Raw genomic sequence first — 20,090 nt, forward strand, 5'->3', positions numbered from 1 at the left:
GTACCATCAGCTCTGTTAGAACTCTCTAGTAGCTCAGTAACTCTCATATAGAATAGTGATTAAGAGCACAGCCTCTGGAGCCAGATGGCCTGGAACTTGCTTAGCACACAACCTGTTTACCACTCTTCTGCTCTTTTTAGCTGACTGCAATCTGTGAATTGATCCCTCACTCCTGACTGAAAACATTATATCCATTGAACCCCTCGTTGAGCTTTCAGAATTTCATAATTCCTGATGGGCATAGGAACAGAGAATTTAGCCCACTATGATGCAATAATATAAGACTGCAATTTGGGGCACCTGGGTGGCTCAGTCGTTAAGCATCTGCCTTCAGCTCAGGTCATGGTCCCAGGATCCTGGGATCGAGCCCCGTATCGGGCTCCCTGCTCAGAAGGAAGCCTGTTTCTCCCTCTCCCACACCCCCTGCTTGTGTTCCTGCTCTCGCTATGTGTCTCTCTGTCAAATAAAGAAATAAAATCTTAAAAAAATAAAAAAAGACTCCAATTCAGGAAGTAGTTTCTCAAATCTACTAACATTTCCAGAATTTATTATTTTTTCCCTCCAAATGCCTTCACTTTTCAGATTTGGATTATCTCATAGAACGCCAAGATATGTTTATGGGATTAATTAGTTATACCAATTATTGAAGCAATATTACCTGCCAGAGAGGGTCTTTTTGATCAGGAAAGAGCTCAAAATACTTGTGAGCCAGCTGTGCTGGAGGCAGAGTCTGAAGTCGCAAGTTGGTCCAGCTCTGCACGAAGTTGGCCAGATTAACAAATGTATATAGTCCCAGGCGGTCATTCCCATAGTTGGACAAATGTGTCATGAAAATGCTGATCTGAAAAAGGCAAATGGACCTCAGTGTAAACACAAGTTATTTTAACCCTAGGGGGCAGTGCAATCATAGCAATGCTAGTTTTTCGTCAGTAGTCTTTGCCCAGGGTTTCAGTTCATGCTGTGTTTCTGAATTGTGGGCATATCCCAGATACTCTCATTAATGCATATTAGAGGATGTGTTATTATAAGACTTGGTGAACACTTTTTTCTGAGATTTTAATATATTTCATAACAACAACAACAAAAAAACAAGTCCAACTGCTATATATCCATGTTGGTGCAATTAGTTTGATGTTGAATAACATCCTAGATGCTCACACATAGTGGCTTCATGACATCAGTGCCTATTCATAATTTGTGGCAGCAGAATCTCAGGAGATTGGAATTTTATAATTTCAATCTACTTAATTTGGCTTACAATATAATATTTCAAGTTAAAGAATGTAAATGATTAGTGTATCACCATTATCAGCATGAACTGAATATCCTCTGATTTGTATTTATTAGAGGCCATAATGATACAAGACTAGGGACTAAATTTTTGCTAAAATAGGTATTAACTATTTTCCATCAATAACACTCTCAAACTCATTTCCATAGTCATTGGGTTTATTATTTCCAATATCAGATACCTCCTTTAAGACAAGTTTTCAGTGTTTAGCTAGATAAAATCAACTCTTCCTATGAAAGCAGCTGACCTGGATTGAATTCATGCATTGAAAACAAAATCACAGCATTTTCTCCATAATAAAGTAAATTTAAATTCTGCAGGTTTGATTAAATTGGTCTGGAATGTAGAATGGGCTTTTTAGAAGCTATTGCTTCAAGTGAATGCAAATAGTTTTTGTTGGTGAAGTGTTGACAAACGGAAACAATTTTGCATGAGATTTTCAATGGCAAAGAAACCACTGTCACATTTATGCTGCTATAAAAAAGATCATAAAAATAATTCATGTGATAATAGTACTTTCCTGAAATATATAATGTCGTGTGAATGAATAGTAATAATAGTTATTATAATCATCATCATAATGAATATAATAGGTTCATTCATTAGAGACTGAAAGAAATATTCAAGGAAATTTACTGAGGTGAAGTAGCAGAGATGAGAGAATGGTTATATTAAGATTTGATACAATGAATCAGAAAAAAATCTAATTACAACTATGAATAAGAGGAAACAGTGATATCTTTTATTCTATAGAATAAGTCCTGTTGGCTTTTATATGAAAAGCTTCAACTGTGATCAAGAATATTTAATTGTATTTCTATTCACTCTGCCTGAACATATATTAAATCCTAGAACTTTCACAAATAAAATACTTTGAGGGTGACTTTAAATAGCTACCAGCAGACTGATGCAGTCATGGAATTGATAAACAAGACTTTTATCATTTTGGGTATTTCTGAAAAATGAGACTTTTAAAATTTAACCTTCTGGTTATTTTTGTAGTAGCTTCGATTCTATGACTTTTGTTTCCCTTTCTTTTCTCCTCCAAAATTTATCAAAAAATCACCTATTGAGACACTCAAGACAATCATGTTACATTTGAAAGTTCTTTTCTAATGTCTTTTAGAGGCAGTCTTTCATCATTTGTTTTATATGCCACATTTTTCAGTGCAGCTCAACAACAACAGCAAAATACTTCAAGTTGCTTATTACACGAAAAAACTTTAATACAATGTAACATATATGTTAATCCACTTAGCCACTAGTTTATATTTCTTGCTTTATTTGTGAGAGATTTATCAATACCTCTATGTGTCTGTATTTCACTTGAATAGGATCTGCATTGGGCATAAAATGGGAAATGTGGAGAGTGACTTTATGATACTAATACATTTGAACTCCCTTTGAGTTTACTTTTCAACCCAGAAAACATTTTACTCTGTGACATTTAAAGCGGAGTGTCACTGTTTTACCCATATGAGTATAGAAAGTAAAAAAATGCTACTCTGTCTGCTAAAGACAGAAGCAATCCAGAATGAGTTGTGAGCTAGTTAATGACATTGCTTTTGCTGAAAGTTAACCTGATTGGCAAGAATTAAGGTAATACTTAGAAGGTGTTGAACTTAATCCTAAGATAAAAGCTACTTAGCCACCAGCCATGGAACCTTCCCCAGGTTTTCAACTCTTTTTTTTGTATATCTACTTTAACATAATTCAAAGTGCACCATAAGCAAAAGGGCTGTTTCAAAGTGATGGTTTTGTAGTGTGTGTTACCTCAAGACATTTTCAGACTCTGGACTCAAGCCTGAGATTTGTTTTGTTTTTCTAAGAAATACAAGGCCATGAAGGGGATATAATTGTTCAGGACATAAAATAATTTCTTTTTAAATTGTGTGTGTGTGTGTGTGTGTATCACAATATTCTCTCTACACACTGAATATTCTATATCTCTTGCTGAACATGTAACCTCTCCAAGTTTTATTAATTTTTAGTTAGGAAGGTATGCACAACAAACAACCGGACTAGTGAGAACAGACATATAATGAAAAAGTTGTGGTAAAATAATTAGTTTGCTTTTCAGACAGTATTTCTTTCTTACTCCTGTTATGACCTATGACAACTGTAATGTCACTTTATTTCTTGGCAACAGTTTCTGCTGGAATAGAAAGAAACAAGGAAGCTTGAAAGGGTTACCAGTGCAAGGAAAATAGATACTAGTCTTTCCCTAGAGAGGATGCCTTTATAATTTTAAGAGTGCTTCAGAACTAAGGATTTGTTTGTTTGCCTTTTTAAAAAGGATAAATGTATCAAAATAAATTATCTTTATCATACATGTAGAATCCAATAAGAAAGAAAATGTCAAGGAAGTTACAATTGCATTTCTACAACAGTTTTTGCTACATGCATACTCTAAGTAATTAGTTGTTACCAAAAGGACTAATTAGCTGCTTAAAACTCAAATCATTGGAAACTCTGCCAAAGATATAAATTTTATCTAACAGTTGAAAACAGTTCTTTCTAGCCTGATAGGTACAGACATGTATAACAACATACTCACTATGATTATTTTTCTGTAAAAAGCAAAAGCTAAATGCCAAATATCATATACACTGGTATTTATGGGAGAGGAAACAGATTATCATTTGTAAAAATGTGGCTAAGAGAAAGATGTGGGCACTCACTTTATCTCACTTTCTAGCCTCAACCATGTGAATCTAGTAAGTTCCAGGTATTGGAGATGCATGAATCGCTACCAAGAAGAATAAGGAGCAAAACACGGGTCCTGGTGCAAAAGCAGTTGACAGTGCAGTAATCTGTTTCTTTTGAGGTCAAGGGGAGGGGAGAGTAAATAGGGGTGTAAAAAAGTGTGTTACTTCTAATAATTATTATAAACTATGCCATTTATGACCAAATCCACAAACATTTTTCTTAGCCTACTGCCAGATGCTCTGCCTGGTTCTGGGTGCGAAAATATAAATATATCATGCTCATTCTTGTAAGTATTGTTTGTGGAAAAATGCAGAATTCAAAAGGCACATAAGAATTTACAGTGAAAAATGTCAGCCTCCCACTCCTGTCCTTCAGCCAAGCAGTTTTGTTTGGGTATCCTTCCAGGTGAGCAAAGATTCAAAAGCCTGAACATATATAACAGATCCCCTAGGAAGTTTATAAGAGTTCAGATCACCAGACCTTACATTCAGTGATTCTGATTTGCTGGGTCTGGAAGGTGCCCTGGTACCTGCATTTGAGAAAATCATCCCAGGTGTCTTGATGCAGGTACCACTGAAATACAGTTTGAGGAAAACTGGCCAGAACCATTGTTTATTCTCATAGAAAAGATTCCATTTGCCAAAACCATTGGCTTTTCTGTAGTGGTCCTTTTGAGTACATTTTAAAAACAAACATGTCCTGTTAAGTCCATAAGTATATTTTGATGTCCTAGCCTTAGAGCTATCCCTAGCTCAAAGAACAACTTGGTAAGTGCCCTTGGCCATGCCTTTTGAAGGCTTCTGTACTGCTGACATACGTGTATAGATGCACAGAAAATTGCTAAAAAAAAAGAGAGATCTGGTCCATATAGACATGTGCAATTGGTTCGTAATTCCCCTTCAATCCTATGTTTATTATTATTATTATTACGATTATTTTTTAACCAAAGCAAAATTCTTCTCCATTTCCACATGTACCTCTCAGATGCATATTACCTTATAACTTCTCCATTTAAAAGACTGCCTTGCCTATTCATTTTTACTTTATTTCATGGCATTTAAAAATGTTGTGTGGCAGAGGACAAGCATACTGTAATTCTTTGGGGGAAAAATAAGGAAAACAGTTTATTTTTGTGGGGTAGTGATCAAACTTTGGAAATCTCATTTTTATTATCATGAAAAATATATGAGTCCCACCACTGTCAAGATTGTATTCCATTACATAAGCACATCTCTTTCTGGAAAATAAGTAAAAAAAAAAATCTTGATTAAAAGGCTATTCTAATGATGCTCTGGGCCTGAACCTCCTTTTCTATAATTTCCCAGTTTGAACCCACAAATAGTTCCTCATTGCCTTCTGAATTAAATAAAATTCAGGATGTCATCCTTAGTGACGACATGGTCCCAGGTGACCTTTTCAATCTTCTCTCGTATCCTCGTTCTGTTCCTCGTGCACCAGTCTTCTTACTGCTCCCGGGGGGCTCCCTGGTCCTGCTGACCTCCACGGCTTTGTTTATGCAATTTCTTCTCTCTGTACTCTTCTACCTATCTCAATTCTATATATCCAGCCTGTTATAACTACCTCTTCAGATCTCTCCAAGCAAATTCAATCTTTTAACAATATGAACTCCTGGGGCACCTGGGTGGCTCAGTCGTTAAGCATCTGCCTTCGGCTCAGGTCATGATCCCAGGGTCCTGGGATCGAGCCCCGCATCGGGCTCCCTGCTCAGTGGGAAGCCTGCTTCTCCCTCTCCCACTCCCCCTGCTTGTGTTCCCTCTCTCGCGCTGTCTCTCTCTGTCAAATAAATAAATAAAATCTTTAAAAAACAAAAAACAATATGAGCTCCAGAGCACTACTGTTAGGTCTTTCCAACATTTTCTTACTCTGGTTTGTATTATGCTTTAACAAAATTATTGTTTTATTTGTATCTAGATTGTTCACTTCCTTGGGGCTGCCACAGCACCTTTTCAACTTGATTCTCTGCACTGCTTGTGATATATAGTATGTGCCTTGAGTTGGCACCGATCATTTCATTTGGAAAGTGGGGAAAATCTAGGGTTAGTTATTTTTTCAGTGCCATTCATTCTGGTAATTCCTTAGCACCATTCAAATTGTGGGCCTCCTTAATGATTGATTCTCATCTCTTCTAACTTTATCCCCATTTGCCTGTATTCCTCTCCCTGAACTCTGCCTAGCCTTCACTTACTCCACCACCCTCTTGCTTCTGTTTCCTGTGAAACTTCCTTTGTAAATAAACTATATCTTTTAGGCCTTTGACTTTGGCCTGCATGGGTGGTTAAGACAAACCACAGAGACTCTTAATGCTAGGAAACAAACTGAGGGTTGCTGGAAGGGAGGTGGGTGGGGGATGGGGTAACTGGGTGATGGGCATTAAGGAGGGCACTTGAAGGAATGAACACTGGGTGTTGTATGTAAGTGATGAATCACTAAATTCTACCTCTGAAACTAATAATACACTATATGTTAACTAAATTGAATTAGATAAAAAATGTAAAACAATAAATAAAAATGCCATATTTTTATTTTAAAAAAAGTGGGTCCTGCCACCTACTGGTTCTTTGATTTTAGCAAGTCATTTAAATTTACTCATCTAAAAGAAAAAAGAAGGGTATAAAATAGTAACTGTTGTTGTGTTGAGTGCAATAAAACAAAACATTTAAAGAACTGCTTGACACATAGTAATTACTTAGTAAATTATAGCTATTTATTGTTGTTATTGTTGATATATTATCAGTATTTTGGAGGAATACCATTTCTCATTTATAGCTTCCTTTCAGCAGTTCATCAAACTTATCTATACCTCTAGGATCTTAATTCTTTCATTTTTTTCTGCATCTGTTAATGTCCATCTGATCACTTCCTCTAGCAGGCAAGATTTTGTGGTCAACAATTTGAACTCCTCTCCTACTATGACCTTCAGATATCCCAGATCATCTTTTTGCTTTCAGTGTTCTACAAATCTGAGACTTCATATCAATTTTTCTTTCAATTCTTTCAGTTTCTACATTCCACGTATGGATTGTTCAGCACACTAGAGAAAAAAACATATAATGGGAACTTTTCAGGTCACATAAGCACATGGTCCCCAATCTCAGTGACACCTCCATACAATATATTGGCTATTCTTATTCGTGATCTTCAGTTCACTCCAGCAGCTATTTCAATCTTTCCTCCTGCTCTTGAGGCCTTCTGTTTCATCTCCACTCTCCTTAATCTCCCTAGTTAATCATCCCATGATCAGCAGGGAGTAATGGTCATCAGGCAAGAACTCTTTCAACTTCCTACTGTTCTTTATAGACATTTGTCTTTTCCCCCCCAGTTTTATTGAGAGATAACTGACATACATTACTGTGTAAGTTTGAGTAGGATAGCATGATGGCTTGATTACATATATTGTGAAATATAGGTTCAGCCAACATCCATTTTCTCTTATAGATACAATAAAAAGAAAAGAAAGAGGAAAAGAATGAATGGAAATATTTTTTCTTGTGATGAGAAACTGAGGATTTACTCTCTTAACGATTTTTTTTTTTTAATATATCATCCAGCAGTGTTAACTCTAGTCATCACGATGTACATTACATGCTTAACACTTACTTGTTTTATAACTGGAAGTCTGTACTTCTTGACCACCTTTCTCTAGTTCCTGCTGCCCCCCCCAACTCCCTGCCTCTGGTTACTCTGGTAACTACAAGTCTGATCTTTTTTTTTTTTTTTTTTTTGAGTTTTTTTTTGGTTTTAGATTCCACGAATAAGTGAGATCATACAGCATTTATCTTTGTCTGACTTAATTCACTTAGCCTAATGCTTTCAACATCCATCCATGTTGTCACAAGTAATAGGATTCCCCCTTTTTTATGGCTGAATAATATTCCAGTGTGTTTGTGTGTATCACAACTTCTTTATCCATTTGTCCATCAGTATACACTTAGGTTGTTTCCTTGCCTTGGCTATTGTAAATAATGCTGCCATGAACATGGGGGTACAGATACCTTTTTGAGTTAGTGTTTCATATATTCCCAGAAGTGGAGTTGCTAGACCATATGGTAGTTCTGTTTTTAATTTTTTGAGGATTCTTCATACTGTTTTCCATAGTGGTTGTTCAAATTTGCAATCCCACCAACGGTGCACAGGGTTCCCTTTTCTCAACATCTTTGCCCGCATTTCCTATTGCTTATTCTTTTGATGATGGCCATTCTAACAGGCATGAGGTGATATCTCTTTGTGGCTTTGATTTGCATTTACCTTATGACTACTGATGTTGGCATCTTTTCATGTACCCATTAGCTTTTCATATATCTTCTTTGGAAAAATGTCTATTCAGACTCTCTGCCCATTTGAAATTATTTTTGTTTGTTGTTTGTTTTTATTTTCTTTTGAGTTGTATGAGTTCTTTATATGTTTTGAATTTTAACTCCTTATTAGACATATAGTTTGCAAATTTTTTTTTTTCCATTCTGTAGGTTGTCTTTTCCCTTTTTGGTGGTTTCTTTTGCTGTGCAGAAGCTTTTTAGTTTGATGTAGTCCCACTAGTTTATATTTTATTTTGTTGCTTGTGCTTTAGGTGTCATATCCAAAAAATCATTACCATGACCCATGTCAAGGAACTTTGTTCTTATGTTTTCATCCATGAGTTTCATGGCTTTAGGTCTTAGATTTAAGTCTTAAACCATTTTGGGTTAATTTTTATGAATAGTATAAGAAAGAGATCCACTTTCATTCTTTTACATGTTAATATTCAGTTGTCCCAGCATCATTTTTTGAAGAGACTGTCTTTTCTCCATTGAGTATTCTTGGTTCCCTTGTCAAATATTAGTTGACTGGAAATGCTTGAGTTTATTTCCGGGCTCTCTATTCTATTGCTCTCTTTGTTTTTATCCCAGTACCCTACTGTTTTGATGACCATAGCTTTTTAGTATAGCTTGAAATCAGGAAGTGTGATACCTCCTGCTTTGTTCTTCTTTCTCAGGATTTCTTTGGCTATTTAGAGGCTTTGTTCCCAATAAATTTTAGAGATATTTTCTACTTCTGTAAAAAATGCCATTGAAATCTTGATAGGGATGCATTGAATCGGTAGATGGCTTTCAGTAGTATTGACACTTTAACAATATTAATTCTTGCAATCCATGAACATATGATATCTTTCTATTTATTTGTGTCTTCTTTGATTTCTTTCACCAATGTCTTGGAGTTTTCAGCATAGAGAAATTTCACCTCATTAGTTAAGTTTATTTTTAAGTATTTTATTCTTTCTTTGTCTCTGACTTTTGACAATTTAACTGTAATGTGTTTTGATGTATCCCTATACAGGTTTAACCTACTTGGGATCCTTTGGACCTCACAGATTTGGATATCCATTCCTCCCCCAGGTTTGGGAAGTTTTCAGCCATTATTGCTTTAAATATATTTTCTGTTCTTTTTCTCTTCTTTTTCTGGAATTCTCATAATACAAATACTGTTTCTTTTCATTTTGCCCTATAATTCCCATAGGTTTTCTTCATTCTTTTTTCTTTTGCTTCCCTGGGTAATTTCCAATGTCCTATACTCCAGGTTGCTAATTCTTTCTTCTGTAAGGTTGAGTCTACTTTTGAAACTCCATTAAGTTCTTCAGTCCAGTTATTGTATCTTTCAACTCTAAGATTTCTCTCTCTCCTCTTTTTTGATGGTTGCTATTTTATTGTCAAGCTTCTCATTTTGTCATGTACTGTTTTCCTAATTTCCTTTAGTTGTCTATCTGTGTTTTCTTGTAGTTCACTAAGTTCCTTCAAGGGATTATTTTGAATTCTTTTTTCTGACAGTTCATAGGGTCAGTTATTGGAGCTTTATTAGTTTTTTTGGGGGGGGGTCATATTTACCTGATTTTTCATGATCCTTGACTCCTTGCATTGTATCTGTACATTTTCACCCTGGGACTCCTCTTCCAGACTTAACTAGTTTGCTGTGGCAGAGACTGTTCTTCACTGGCCAGCTCAGTTTGGGTTCCTGGGTGTGTTTGCTGGTAATGCCTTTGGGCAAGTGGGGCCTGCTATAGTGTATTCAGGGGTGACGCAACTGTTGAAGCTCTGAGGACAGGGATGGGGGGTTGTGCCACTAGTTGAGAACAGCTGGATTGTCCTGCTGGCTTATTTCTATACCCAAGAAAGGCTGTAGGATGGGCTCTGCAGTTGCCCGAATCCTCTGGTCATGTTTACTAGATGGCTGGGACTGAGTACTACATTCAGTAGGGGGTAGGGCTGTGAATTAGCTTTTCTGCCCTGTCAGGGCAGCAGACCAGGGCCCAGGGGGCCCCAGTCAGGCCTGAGTGTGCCTGGAATTCCCTGGTCTGCAGAAACGACCAGTTTTGCTCTGTAGACCAGGCAAGCCACAGACTGTGCTCGCTGTTCAATTCCACGGTACATAGGGCTGTTAAATGGGCTGTGCGACTTCCTGTGTGCTCTGGTTAGGTTCTTTGGTCAGACAGGCTGAAAGCTTTATTCAGCAATGAGTGGAGCTATGAATTACATTCCCAGAATGGGAGCAATGGAATAAGCAGCTCTAAAACTGGTAAAGGTCTTTGTTGTCATAAGTTCCCTGGCTGAAGAGGGCCACTGGCTTTGCTCTGTAAACCATTGGCTCTCTCTGCTCTTCTCTTGGCTTGGGTTCCCCTGGGCCTCAGGGATTTCAGGTATTTTTGCCAGTCCTTCTGGTCAGATGGGGCTGGAAGATACTCTCCTCAGTATGTTGGGCTATGTCTCAGCCCCTTGCCTGGGTTGAAGCCAATTGCCTGGGCCACTCCAGGCTATTCTCAATTTCCTCAACAGGTGTCTATTTGGGGGGGGGCCAGGAGACACCCTCAGCTGTGGCTATGAATTGATCCCCCTGCCTGTGCATAGCATGGGACGGACGTCTCTATGTCTGGTACTGGCTTTGCTCTGAGGGTGACTGACTGCTCTCCTACCTCTTGGCTCAAGTGCCACTGGCCACATAGCTTCCAGGGGTTGTCACCAGCCTTCTGGTCAGATGGGGCTGGAAGGCACTCTTCACAGCAGGTGAGGTTGTGACTCAGAACTTTGCCTGGATATGGGCAAAGCAGTCTCTAGGGCTGGAAAACTCCTCATTTGAAGATCTGAATCAGGCAGATCTGTATCCTGCCAAATTTCCTGGTCAGAGTGTGCCCCCAGCTTGGTTCTGCATATAAGGAAAGCTGCTGGTTGGGATTACTACTTGGGTGCTGTAGGTATGAATTTGGTCTGCCAAGATCTTGTGCTGGTTGTTCCAAATTCCTCCCCACTTCTCCAGCATAGCCAGATTCCCAGTGGCTGGGCCCTGTAGATTCTCCTGCAATCCCCATGGTATGAAATCAGAGTAGGGCCTGTCACAACGTGGCCCACAATGCTTGGGGAGTTTGGTTGTCCTCTCTGGGTTCTCTTTTCCCACTAGGGGAACTGAAGGGTCAGGGAAGACATCCCTGTGTGGTGATATGCTATCCTGGGGGAGGGGCAATGTGGTCAACATGTAGTCACTTCTCTTACCCTTCTAATGCAGTCTGTCTTGGTCTCTAAGGTGCAAGGCTGTGCTTCAGCCTCACTGCCATGTTCTGGGATTCTCTCAGTGGTGTCTTGTTCTTGAATAGATGTTAGTTGTTCTTGTGAAAGTGAGTGAAGTCAGGAATAACCTATGTTGCCATCATGCTCAGACAGAGGGGTTCTATTTTGCATTCAAGACTAATACATCTCCCACTGCTTTCTACCCCATCTACTTTCAACTCCCAGGAGATCTCATTTTATTACTTATTCTTCTATTTTTCTCTCTTTTTAGTTCTCTCTACTGGTCCCTCCCTAATACCTGAAAACATGCTTCAATTCCCTCTCAGCTTAGGCTCTCACTTCAGTGCTTATCTTTTCTAGCTACTGTCCGTCCCAGCCATATTCTTCAGAGGAGCATTGTAGAGGTGCTGTCTTTACTCATCAGTTTTGTCTTCCAATCTGGGTTTTGTCCCCACCACTCCACTGAAAATGCCCTGTCAAAGATGAGCAATGGCCTCAAATTACATAGTCCTGTGGATACTTGGTAGTCTTTATCAATCTGCAGCATTTGGCAGTGCTCCATTTGACCACACTTAAGTTTTTCTCCTTTCTTGGCTTTTTTTGGGACTGTTTTCTCCTATTTCTCCTTCATCTATTTCTTTTCCCTGATTTCTCTTTCTCCATGTTCCCCTTGAATATCTGGTGTTTCTTAGGGTTTTATTCTTTGCTATCCCTATGTGGAAGCACCATAATGATTTTTCAGATCTCTACTACCATTCATATATTCGTCCTGAATTTTAAACACAAACATCTAAGTTTCTAGTTAACATTTATACCGGAACAGTCCATAGCCATCTCACTTTAAACATGGCTAACTTGAATTCATTATATGTTCATGGTAAAGTGTAAGTAGGTTCTAGGAGAGCAGAGACCTCATTTATTTCATCATTGCTAGATCCCTGGCACCTAACCACCTAGAAAGTAACTAGAACTTGGCAGGTGCTCTATAAATGAATGTTTGAATGAATGAATCTTTACATCAAGAGCTGGTATTCTTTTTGTATTCCCTGTTATGTCTAAGGTCATTACTCATCGTATTGTCATGAAGCCAAAAAGCTTAGAGTATTCCAGATACTTACAGCTCCATTTCTTATTTAGGTTATCTGGTATTGTCAATATAGTATTTTTTATAAGGCCATCTCTTCCTCTCTATCCCTATTTGTACTTGCCTAGTTCAACTCCTCTTTGCATTTTTTCTGGGCTCTTTAAAGGCCTTCTAACTGATCTTCCTCCTTTCACTGTTGTTCTCTTCTAATCTATCCTCTAAAGCAGTGCTGTCCAATAGATATATAATGTGAACCACGTAAATAATTTAAGATTTTTAGTAGTCGTATTACAAAAATTAAAACAACTGAAATTGTAATAATATATTTAATTTAACCTGGTATATTCAAAATATTATCATTTCAGCATGTAATCAACATAAAAAATTTTAAAGAGATTTTGGCATTTTTTTGGTACCAAGTCTTCAAAACCTGGTATGTTATTTTTATGCTTGTAGTACATCTCACTGTGGGCTAGCCACATTTCAGGTGTTTAATAGTCACCTGTGGTTTGTGGCTACCATACTGTACAGTGCAGATCTAGAGTCTGTGCCCTTAATGCTTCCAGAGTCCATCATGATCTAGCCCCTACCTTCTTCTCTATCTTCATATCTTTCTGCTTGCCTTCTTTTACTTTCCATTCCAACAAATGCCTCCATGCATTTGTAGATGTTTCTTCTCCCTACCTGGAATACCCTCTTGTCTCTTTTCAATCCGTGACATTCCCAGTTTTAGGTGACCACTCCCTCTTTGGTATTTCTAATGTATCTTATGCTGTCTTATAACAACTATTGAGGTAAGTTGTCTTTACTCCTTTATGTTACTCTTGCTAAACTGTGAGCTCACCAAGAGCAGGGACCATGTTATAATCTTCTTTGTATCTACACTTATATGCATGTTTCATTAAAGAAATATTTGTTGAACTTAATTTAATTGCATAATAGACTACCAACAAGTGTTTGTTGAATTGAATTGAAGTCCACCTCAGTATGGATAAATTTTTTGCTATTAAAAATTACATGTTTAATGTAAGAAATTGGAAAATTAAAAAAAAAAAAAACAGGAAGTAGCCAAAATTGCTGCAAGTTCACCACCCACCCAGAGGGTATTCTATGTATGTGTGTATGTATACACACATACATATATTTGCAAAATTTGCATGTACTTATTAAAATACAGTATAACTTGGTACATAGTGTTTGTTACTTAGCAATATATCTTTAGCAGCTTACTACATCATTAGAAATGTTTCTGAAATATGTATGTTTATATTTTTAATGGCTATATAGTAATCTATCTTATTAATCATTGCAATTTACTTTCTACTATTGGCGTTTTGGGTTGTTTGTAACTTTCACTATTATAAACAGCACTGGATTAGCTATCATAGGTGATATGTCTTGGTTTGTATCTTTGACTACATTCCTAGGAAAGTTTTTATGTGGGTGAAATTACTGAGTCAAACAATGTATATTTTAAAAGCTTGTATCTTACGAGTTACTTGACTTGGATTCAGCATTGTGGCCCAATTCCCTGGGCTTTATTCCTATTCACCAGGGACATGAACAGGAACAAAACAGGAAAGAGGAAGCAGTCTAGTGCAGTTCATGAATGGTGACAATTTATGGTTGAGCTCTGAGGACTACTGCCTTCTTCATGTCAAATCACTGCTCATTTTGTAAGATTCTCACTTCCTGGGAAGCATTATTCAGACACTGGATTAGTTTTGACTATTTAGCTTTAAAATGATAATGAGATATGGGTGGGGGTGGGATAGGGGTGAGGAAGAGAAACCAATTGTGAATGAGGAGTATTAAGGGAGGTAGAAAATGGTCTTTAATCAGACTGTGGAGGGAGAAAATAGTACTTTTAAACAGCTCCAGTTAAATTACTTGTAAGGATTCAGTGAGATAATACATGTGAAGGGCTTGATATACAGTGTCTGACAACATAGTGAGCATAGAAATATGTTACCTGAACAAGATGCAGGAAATAATTTTACTGGGTAAAATATGATATTTAGATTGTCTTTAAATTCTTGGCCCCAAGTTTAAACTGTTAAAATTATTAGGTCTATTTTGAAGAATATGTGAATATATTTTGGTGTTCATTTTGGTTCTTGCCTCATATGTAGGAAAAAGAAATCAGCATTCAGCGCACGTTTAATTTTTTAATTTTTTTTTTAAATCAGGGTGGACTTTGAAACTGTAGGATTGTTCTGCTGTAAATGGTCATTGTATACCCTCAATGCGATGTTATATGATATTATCAGATATTATACTGAGTATAATAATTTGTCTCCTTTAGCATCAGTGTCTAGTTTTCTCTATCTGTTCTATTTATAAAAAAGCAATGAATATATTTCACTTTATGGCATATTTCTTCTTCAGGTCATCATGAAAACAAATATAATATCTACATTCTTAAAAATCATTGTGTAACTCATACACATTAAACATTTAGGATTCATGGGATATAACCATTAAAGTAACTTATTACTTTTTTTGCACACTCCCTTTAATAACTATTCAGTGTAGGTGGTTTTCTCCTTATCTCTGGATGCAGGCTAGAGCAGGCCGCACGGCCTCCTTGGTTTCTTAGGTGACGGAAAGTTCTCCTGTAGCTTTAAGTTGCTAAGAGAGTCTTGATTTAGTAGTTTAAATCTCCTGGTCCAGAAAACAATCAAAACTCCAAACTAGTTGCAATATTAAATCTTCTCTCTCCCAGCTGTGACCCAGTGCAGGCGAGAATCTGTAAGAGAGGCTGGGAAGAGAGGCAGATTGATTCTTCTCCAGTGGGTGATTTTATTCTTCGTCTTGCTTACTGAGGTTTCTGATCCCTTAGTGTTGGAACATGGAGATGAAGGAAGGAAAATGATGCAGGGAATATTACTTGACTTATAGTGTCATAAGATGGCCTGTTTAAAGCCATCTGCAATCTTTGGAGACACTCCTAGGCCCCAGCAATGCAATTTCCTTTACGAGGCTAGTGTATTCCCCTGTCCTTTTGAGCAGGACCCCTTTTAAATGGATTCCGGGGTAACATTCCTACTAAGAATTCCATAGCTGGACCTAGGATTTAGGGGCCTTTGACCTGATTTGGAAAAGAGGGTGCCTATTTCCCAGACGTAGCCCGTCTTCTTCTGATGCAGACCATTTTAGCCAAACTCTCTCTCATGCTTTAGTTTTACCGGTCATGAGGCAGACACCAGTTTAATATGTCCCTCTTGTGCAGGGAACACATACCAGGCTCTCTGATGGTTCCAGTGACCCTCATGCCAGAGCTGAGATGAGCGGCAGGGCAATCATTCACCTCTCTGCTCTCGCACGGATAGAAGGTAGTGGGGATCGTGCTCACTGCACAGCATAGCCCTTTCTAAATATCTTCCTCACAGACCCTCCTTAATTTTGAGAAACTTGACCATTTTATCCTGGATGTGGGTGAGACATCTGACATTTCTGCATGGTGGTCCTGCTCGCAGCTCATTTTGGTGCCTGGTATCTTTCATATTTTTGTGCTACTAACAACTGTTTTATGTTAAAAAATACTTTCATTAGTTTTTCACCATGTCCAGTGGGAGAAAAAAGATGTCACTTTCATTTCTAAGGCTTAAATTCATTGAGTACTGTGTTTCTACCTGACTTGTAGCTTAGTCATCATTTAAAAACCCAAGGAAAGCTCAATTGCAAAACAATTTGACAAAGGGCTCTTAACATTTTGAATGTGGGATCTGATAGATTTTAAAGGAAATCTGGAAGGGTAAATCAATTGCTCTCAATAAGGGACAGGTTTCAAAGGTACACTGATGAGGTCAATGTAATTTAAAGCAATTTAGCTTGGATCATTTGTCTTTGTTTATCACATTTATGTCTCTCACTTAATTTTTCTGGCTATACGTTCAGAACTGCAAGTTCAGCCCTTTTATTATAAGCTAATGATTGATGATCAAGTAACATTTCTGTTAGGTGCCAGAAGAAGTAATTCTCTTGGTTTAATTCACTGTTATTACTTTAGCAGCTGAACAAATGTTTGCATGTCACAAGAGTGTCTCCAACTCTCAGACCACCGATTTTTGATTAATTTTGCATTATGTACCTTGGGTGTGCTGTTCTGATATTGTTTCTACATTACTCTGAAAGACCCTGTTGCTGTTATTTAGAGCCCCGACAACAGCTGTTCTTGTTCTATTAGACTCAGAAAGTGACAGGATAATGAATACAGTTATAGCTTATGATAGATTTAAAATTGACTAATTAAGAGAAAACTTGATTTAAGCAGCAGTGTTGCACAAAGGTAATATTCAATTTTGCAATGAAAACATTTTTTTTTTTTCTGGTAGAAAACATTGTTTCTTTGTTTTAAGGCACTGCCTCCATAGCATAATGAAGATATATAGAGAAAATGAAATTAAACCTCCCTAAAGGTGTTTAATTTAACTGAAAAAACCTTATAGAATTGAAAAGAAATCCTTCAAGTAATGGACCCACATGAAAATCTGATTTGAGCTCATATGTGAATGAATTAAATTTAGGTAATCACAAAATCAGCTTCATCATCAGGAGGTTTTAATTAATTGTATTTGCTCATAAGCTGAATTTATTTTCTTTGGGTTGGTGGGGTGGGGTGGGGAAGTGGGAAACAGTCCCTAGATATTAACAAAGTCACTCAGGTATCTATACCTTCAATAAGAGGAAAAATAGTAGAGCCTGACTGGGCCTATACAAGTCATACCTTACTGTTTTGACTGAAAAAAGATATTTTAGGAAATAAAATTTGGCACAGATAAAGGATCGAAGTAGTTTTTTCAGGGCTTTGAAGGGATAAGAAGACTGACCCAGATACAAGAGCCAGCTAAGGTACTGGATAAAACTGAATTACAGGCTGGGCGCCTGGGTGGCTCAGTTGGTTGAGCATCTGACTCATGATTTCAGCACAGATCATGATCTCAGGGTGGTGAGATTGAGCCCCACGTTGGGTTCTGTGCTCCGTGGGGAGCCTGCTTGAGATTCTCTCTCTCCCTCTGCACCTCCCCCTGCTTGCAGGTGCTTATGCTCTCTTTCAGAAAAGGAAAAAAAAAATTAAAGGCAAGATACCTGAAAGGGCATTGCCAAAGAGATGGGGGGAAATACAAAGGATTCCAAGCCTTTATGAGTCAGCACAGCTAGAGGCCACCTATTGCCAGAGCTGCTGGCAACTGGAAGGGCTAGTTCAGTGTTTTGGTGAGAACACTACCATGATAAAGGTTTCTCATTCTAGAGAGAAAAGGTGAAAAGGCCACAAAAGACTGCAACTAAACCAGATACCTATGTCAAAACCTTTTTTGTAGTAGGAGCCCAGCATTTGATCTATAATTTGTTATTATTCTCTCATTAAGCTTAAGTCCTTTAAAATAACTCATTTAAGGGCGCCCGGGTGGCTCAGTTGGTTGAGCGTCTCCTTCAGCTCAGGTGGTGATCCCAAGGATCTGGGATCGAGCCCCACGGTGGGCTCCCTGCTCAGCGGGGAGCCTGCTTCTCCCTCTGCCTCTGCCCCTGCCTCCTCACTCATCTCTCTCTCTCAAATGAATAAAGAAAATCTTTAAAAAAATAAAATAACTCATTTATATATAAGCCAATCTATAAGTAATACTGTTACATAATGAGGAATTACATTTTCTAAAAGCGAATTTTCTTAGGAGCTAGGTAAACTAGCTTGTTAAAAAGAACTAGAGTCGGGCGCCTGGGTGGCTCAGTCATTAGCGTCTGCCTTCGGCTCAGGTCATGATCCCAGGATCCTGGGATCGAGCCCCGCATCGGGCTCCCTGCTCAGCGGGAAGCCTGCTTCTCCCTCTCCCACTCCCCCTGCTTGTGTTTCCTCTCTTGCTGTGTCTCTCTCTGTCAAATAAATAAAATCTTTAAAAAAAATAAAAAGAACTAGAGTTTATAAATGTTTCCTTACCAAAACTGGCAACCCTTTCACATAGCAGCAGCTACCCAGAACTGAACCTAACAGATACAAGGAGACTTGACGAGGTTTTGAAATCTGAAGTAGATTAGTCTTCTACTAAAGGTCAACATTTTCATAGTGACTAAAGGGAATTCTAAAAATATTTGCTGGGATATTATTATTATTATATTATTATAATTACAGTAAGGCAAGCCTTGGACGCTTTAGAATTTTGAAAGAACTGCGAAGGTTTTTTTTTTTTCTAATTTTTAAATTTTTATTTATTTGAGAGAGAGAGAGAGACAGATAGTGACAGAGATAGTGAGAAAGAGCACAAGCAGGGGGAGTGGGAGAGGGAGAAGCAGGCTCCCCGCCGAGAAGGGAGCCCGATGTGGGGCTCCATCCCAGGACCCTGGTACCATGACCTGGGCCGAAGGCAGATGCTTAACTGACTGAGCCACTCAGGTGCTCCGAACTGCAAAGATTTTTATAAATGGTCTGATTAATACCAATGTCTAGGGAATAGTGCCTGCTGAATAAGAAAATTTGCCTTATTAGGGAGTAAAGGGGGAGATGAGGGGAGGACAGGATTCTTCTGTCCCTTCCAGCTATGAAGGCAATTTTCTATACTTTTCTATATACCTCTTCTATTTAATTATTTTTAACATTTTATTTATTTATTTGAGAGAGCTAGAGTGCGAGCCGGGAGGGGCAGAGGAGGAGGGAGAAAGAATCTAAAGCAGACTCTGCACTGAGTGCAGAGCCCAATGCAGTGCTCAGTCCCACAACTGTGAGATTATGATATGAGCTGAAACCAAGAGTCAGATGCTTAACCAACTGAGCCACCCAGGCGCCCCCCCTCTCTATTTACTTTTTACTTAGAACTCTACTATGACACTCACTTGTGTTACTTGGGTGAGGCAATAAACCTCTGGATGTTTAGGTGCCTCATCAGTAAAGTTGAGATAATAATTATATAATTATATTCCCCAAAGGTTCAGGCCGTAACACATGATTTCTTAAATTCTCTTTCTACCTAATGCACAAACCTATGGTTCTCTACTTCATGCTATATTATAACATGGTACAATACTATTCAGTACTAGGCTTTCCACAAATTTCTATTTTTGTATGTCTATTCTTCCTTTATAACAGTTTGTCCCTCACTACAAACTTTTGGTAAGTTCTTTCTCCAATCCTGTAGCTACCACTGTGACCTTAGACCTCATTACTTTTAAAACTTATTTTGGTCTGACAGGGGACTTAGCAACTTTTTCTAAGCTTTTGTTACCCTTCCTTCCTGAGGCAAGGGAAGCAAAAGCAAAAATAAACTATTGGGACTACATCAAATAAAAAGCTTCTACACAGCAAAGGAAACCGTCAACAAAACTTAAAGACAACCTACTGAATGGGAGAAGATATCTCTGATAAAGGGTTAGTATCCAAAATATGTTGAACATCCAGATGGCCAATAGACACATGAAAAGATGCCCAATATCACTTACCATCAGGGAAACGGACATCAAAACTACAATG

At 38.1% G+C, this 20,090-nt stretch overlaps 1 protein-coding gene across 2 annotated transcripts in view; it reads right to left on the minus strand.

Moving 5' to 3' along the window:
* Positions 1-20,090, minus strand: part of LOC110575484 (bifunctional heparan sulfate N-deacetylase/N-sulfotransferase 3) — a 160,376-nt gene that overhangs the window by 27,368 nt on the left and 112,918 nt on the right. For both annotated transcript variants that reach the window (XM_021684466.1, XM_021684465.1), the window contains exon 6: positions 659-841. In XM_021684466.1, the coding sequence (XP_021540141.1) occupies positions 659-841 (183 nt within the window). The remainder of the gene's footprint in view (positions 1-658; positions 842-20,090) is intronic.

The sequence above is a fragment of the Neomonachus schauinslandi genome, chromosome 2 (genome assembly GCF_002201575.2).
Source record: "Neomonachus schauinslandi chromosome 2, ASM220157v2, whole genome shotgun sequence".
Classification (NCBI taxonomy): Eukaryota; Metazoa; Chordata; class Mammalia; order Carnivora; family Phocidae; genus Neomonachus; species Neomonachus schauinslandi.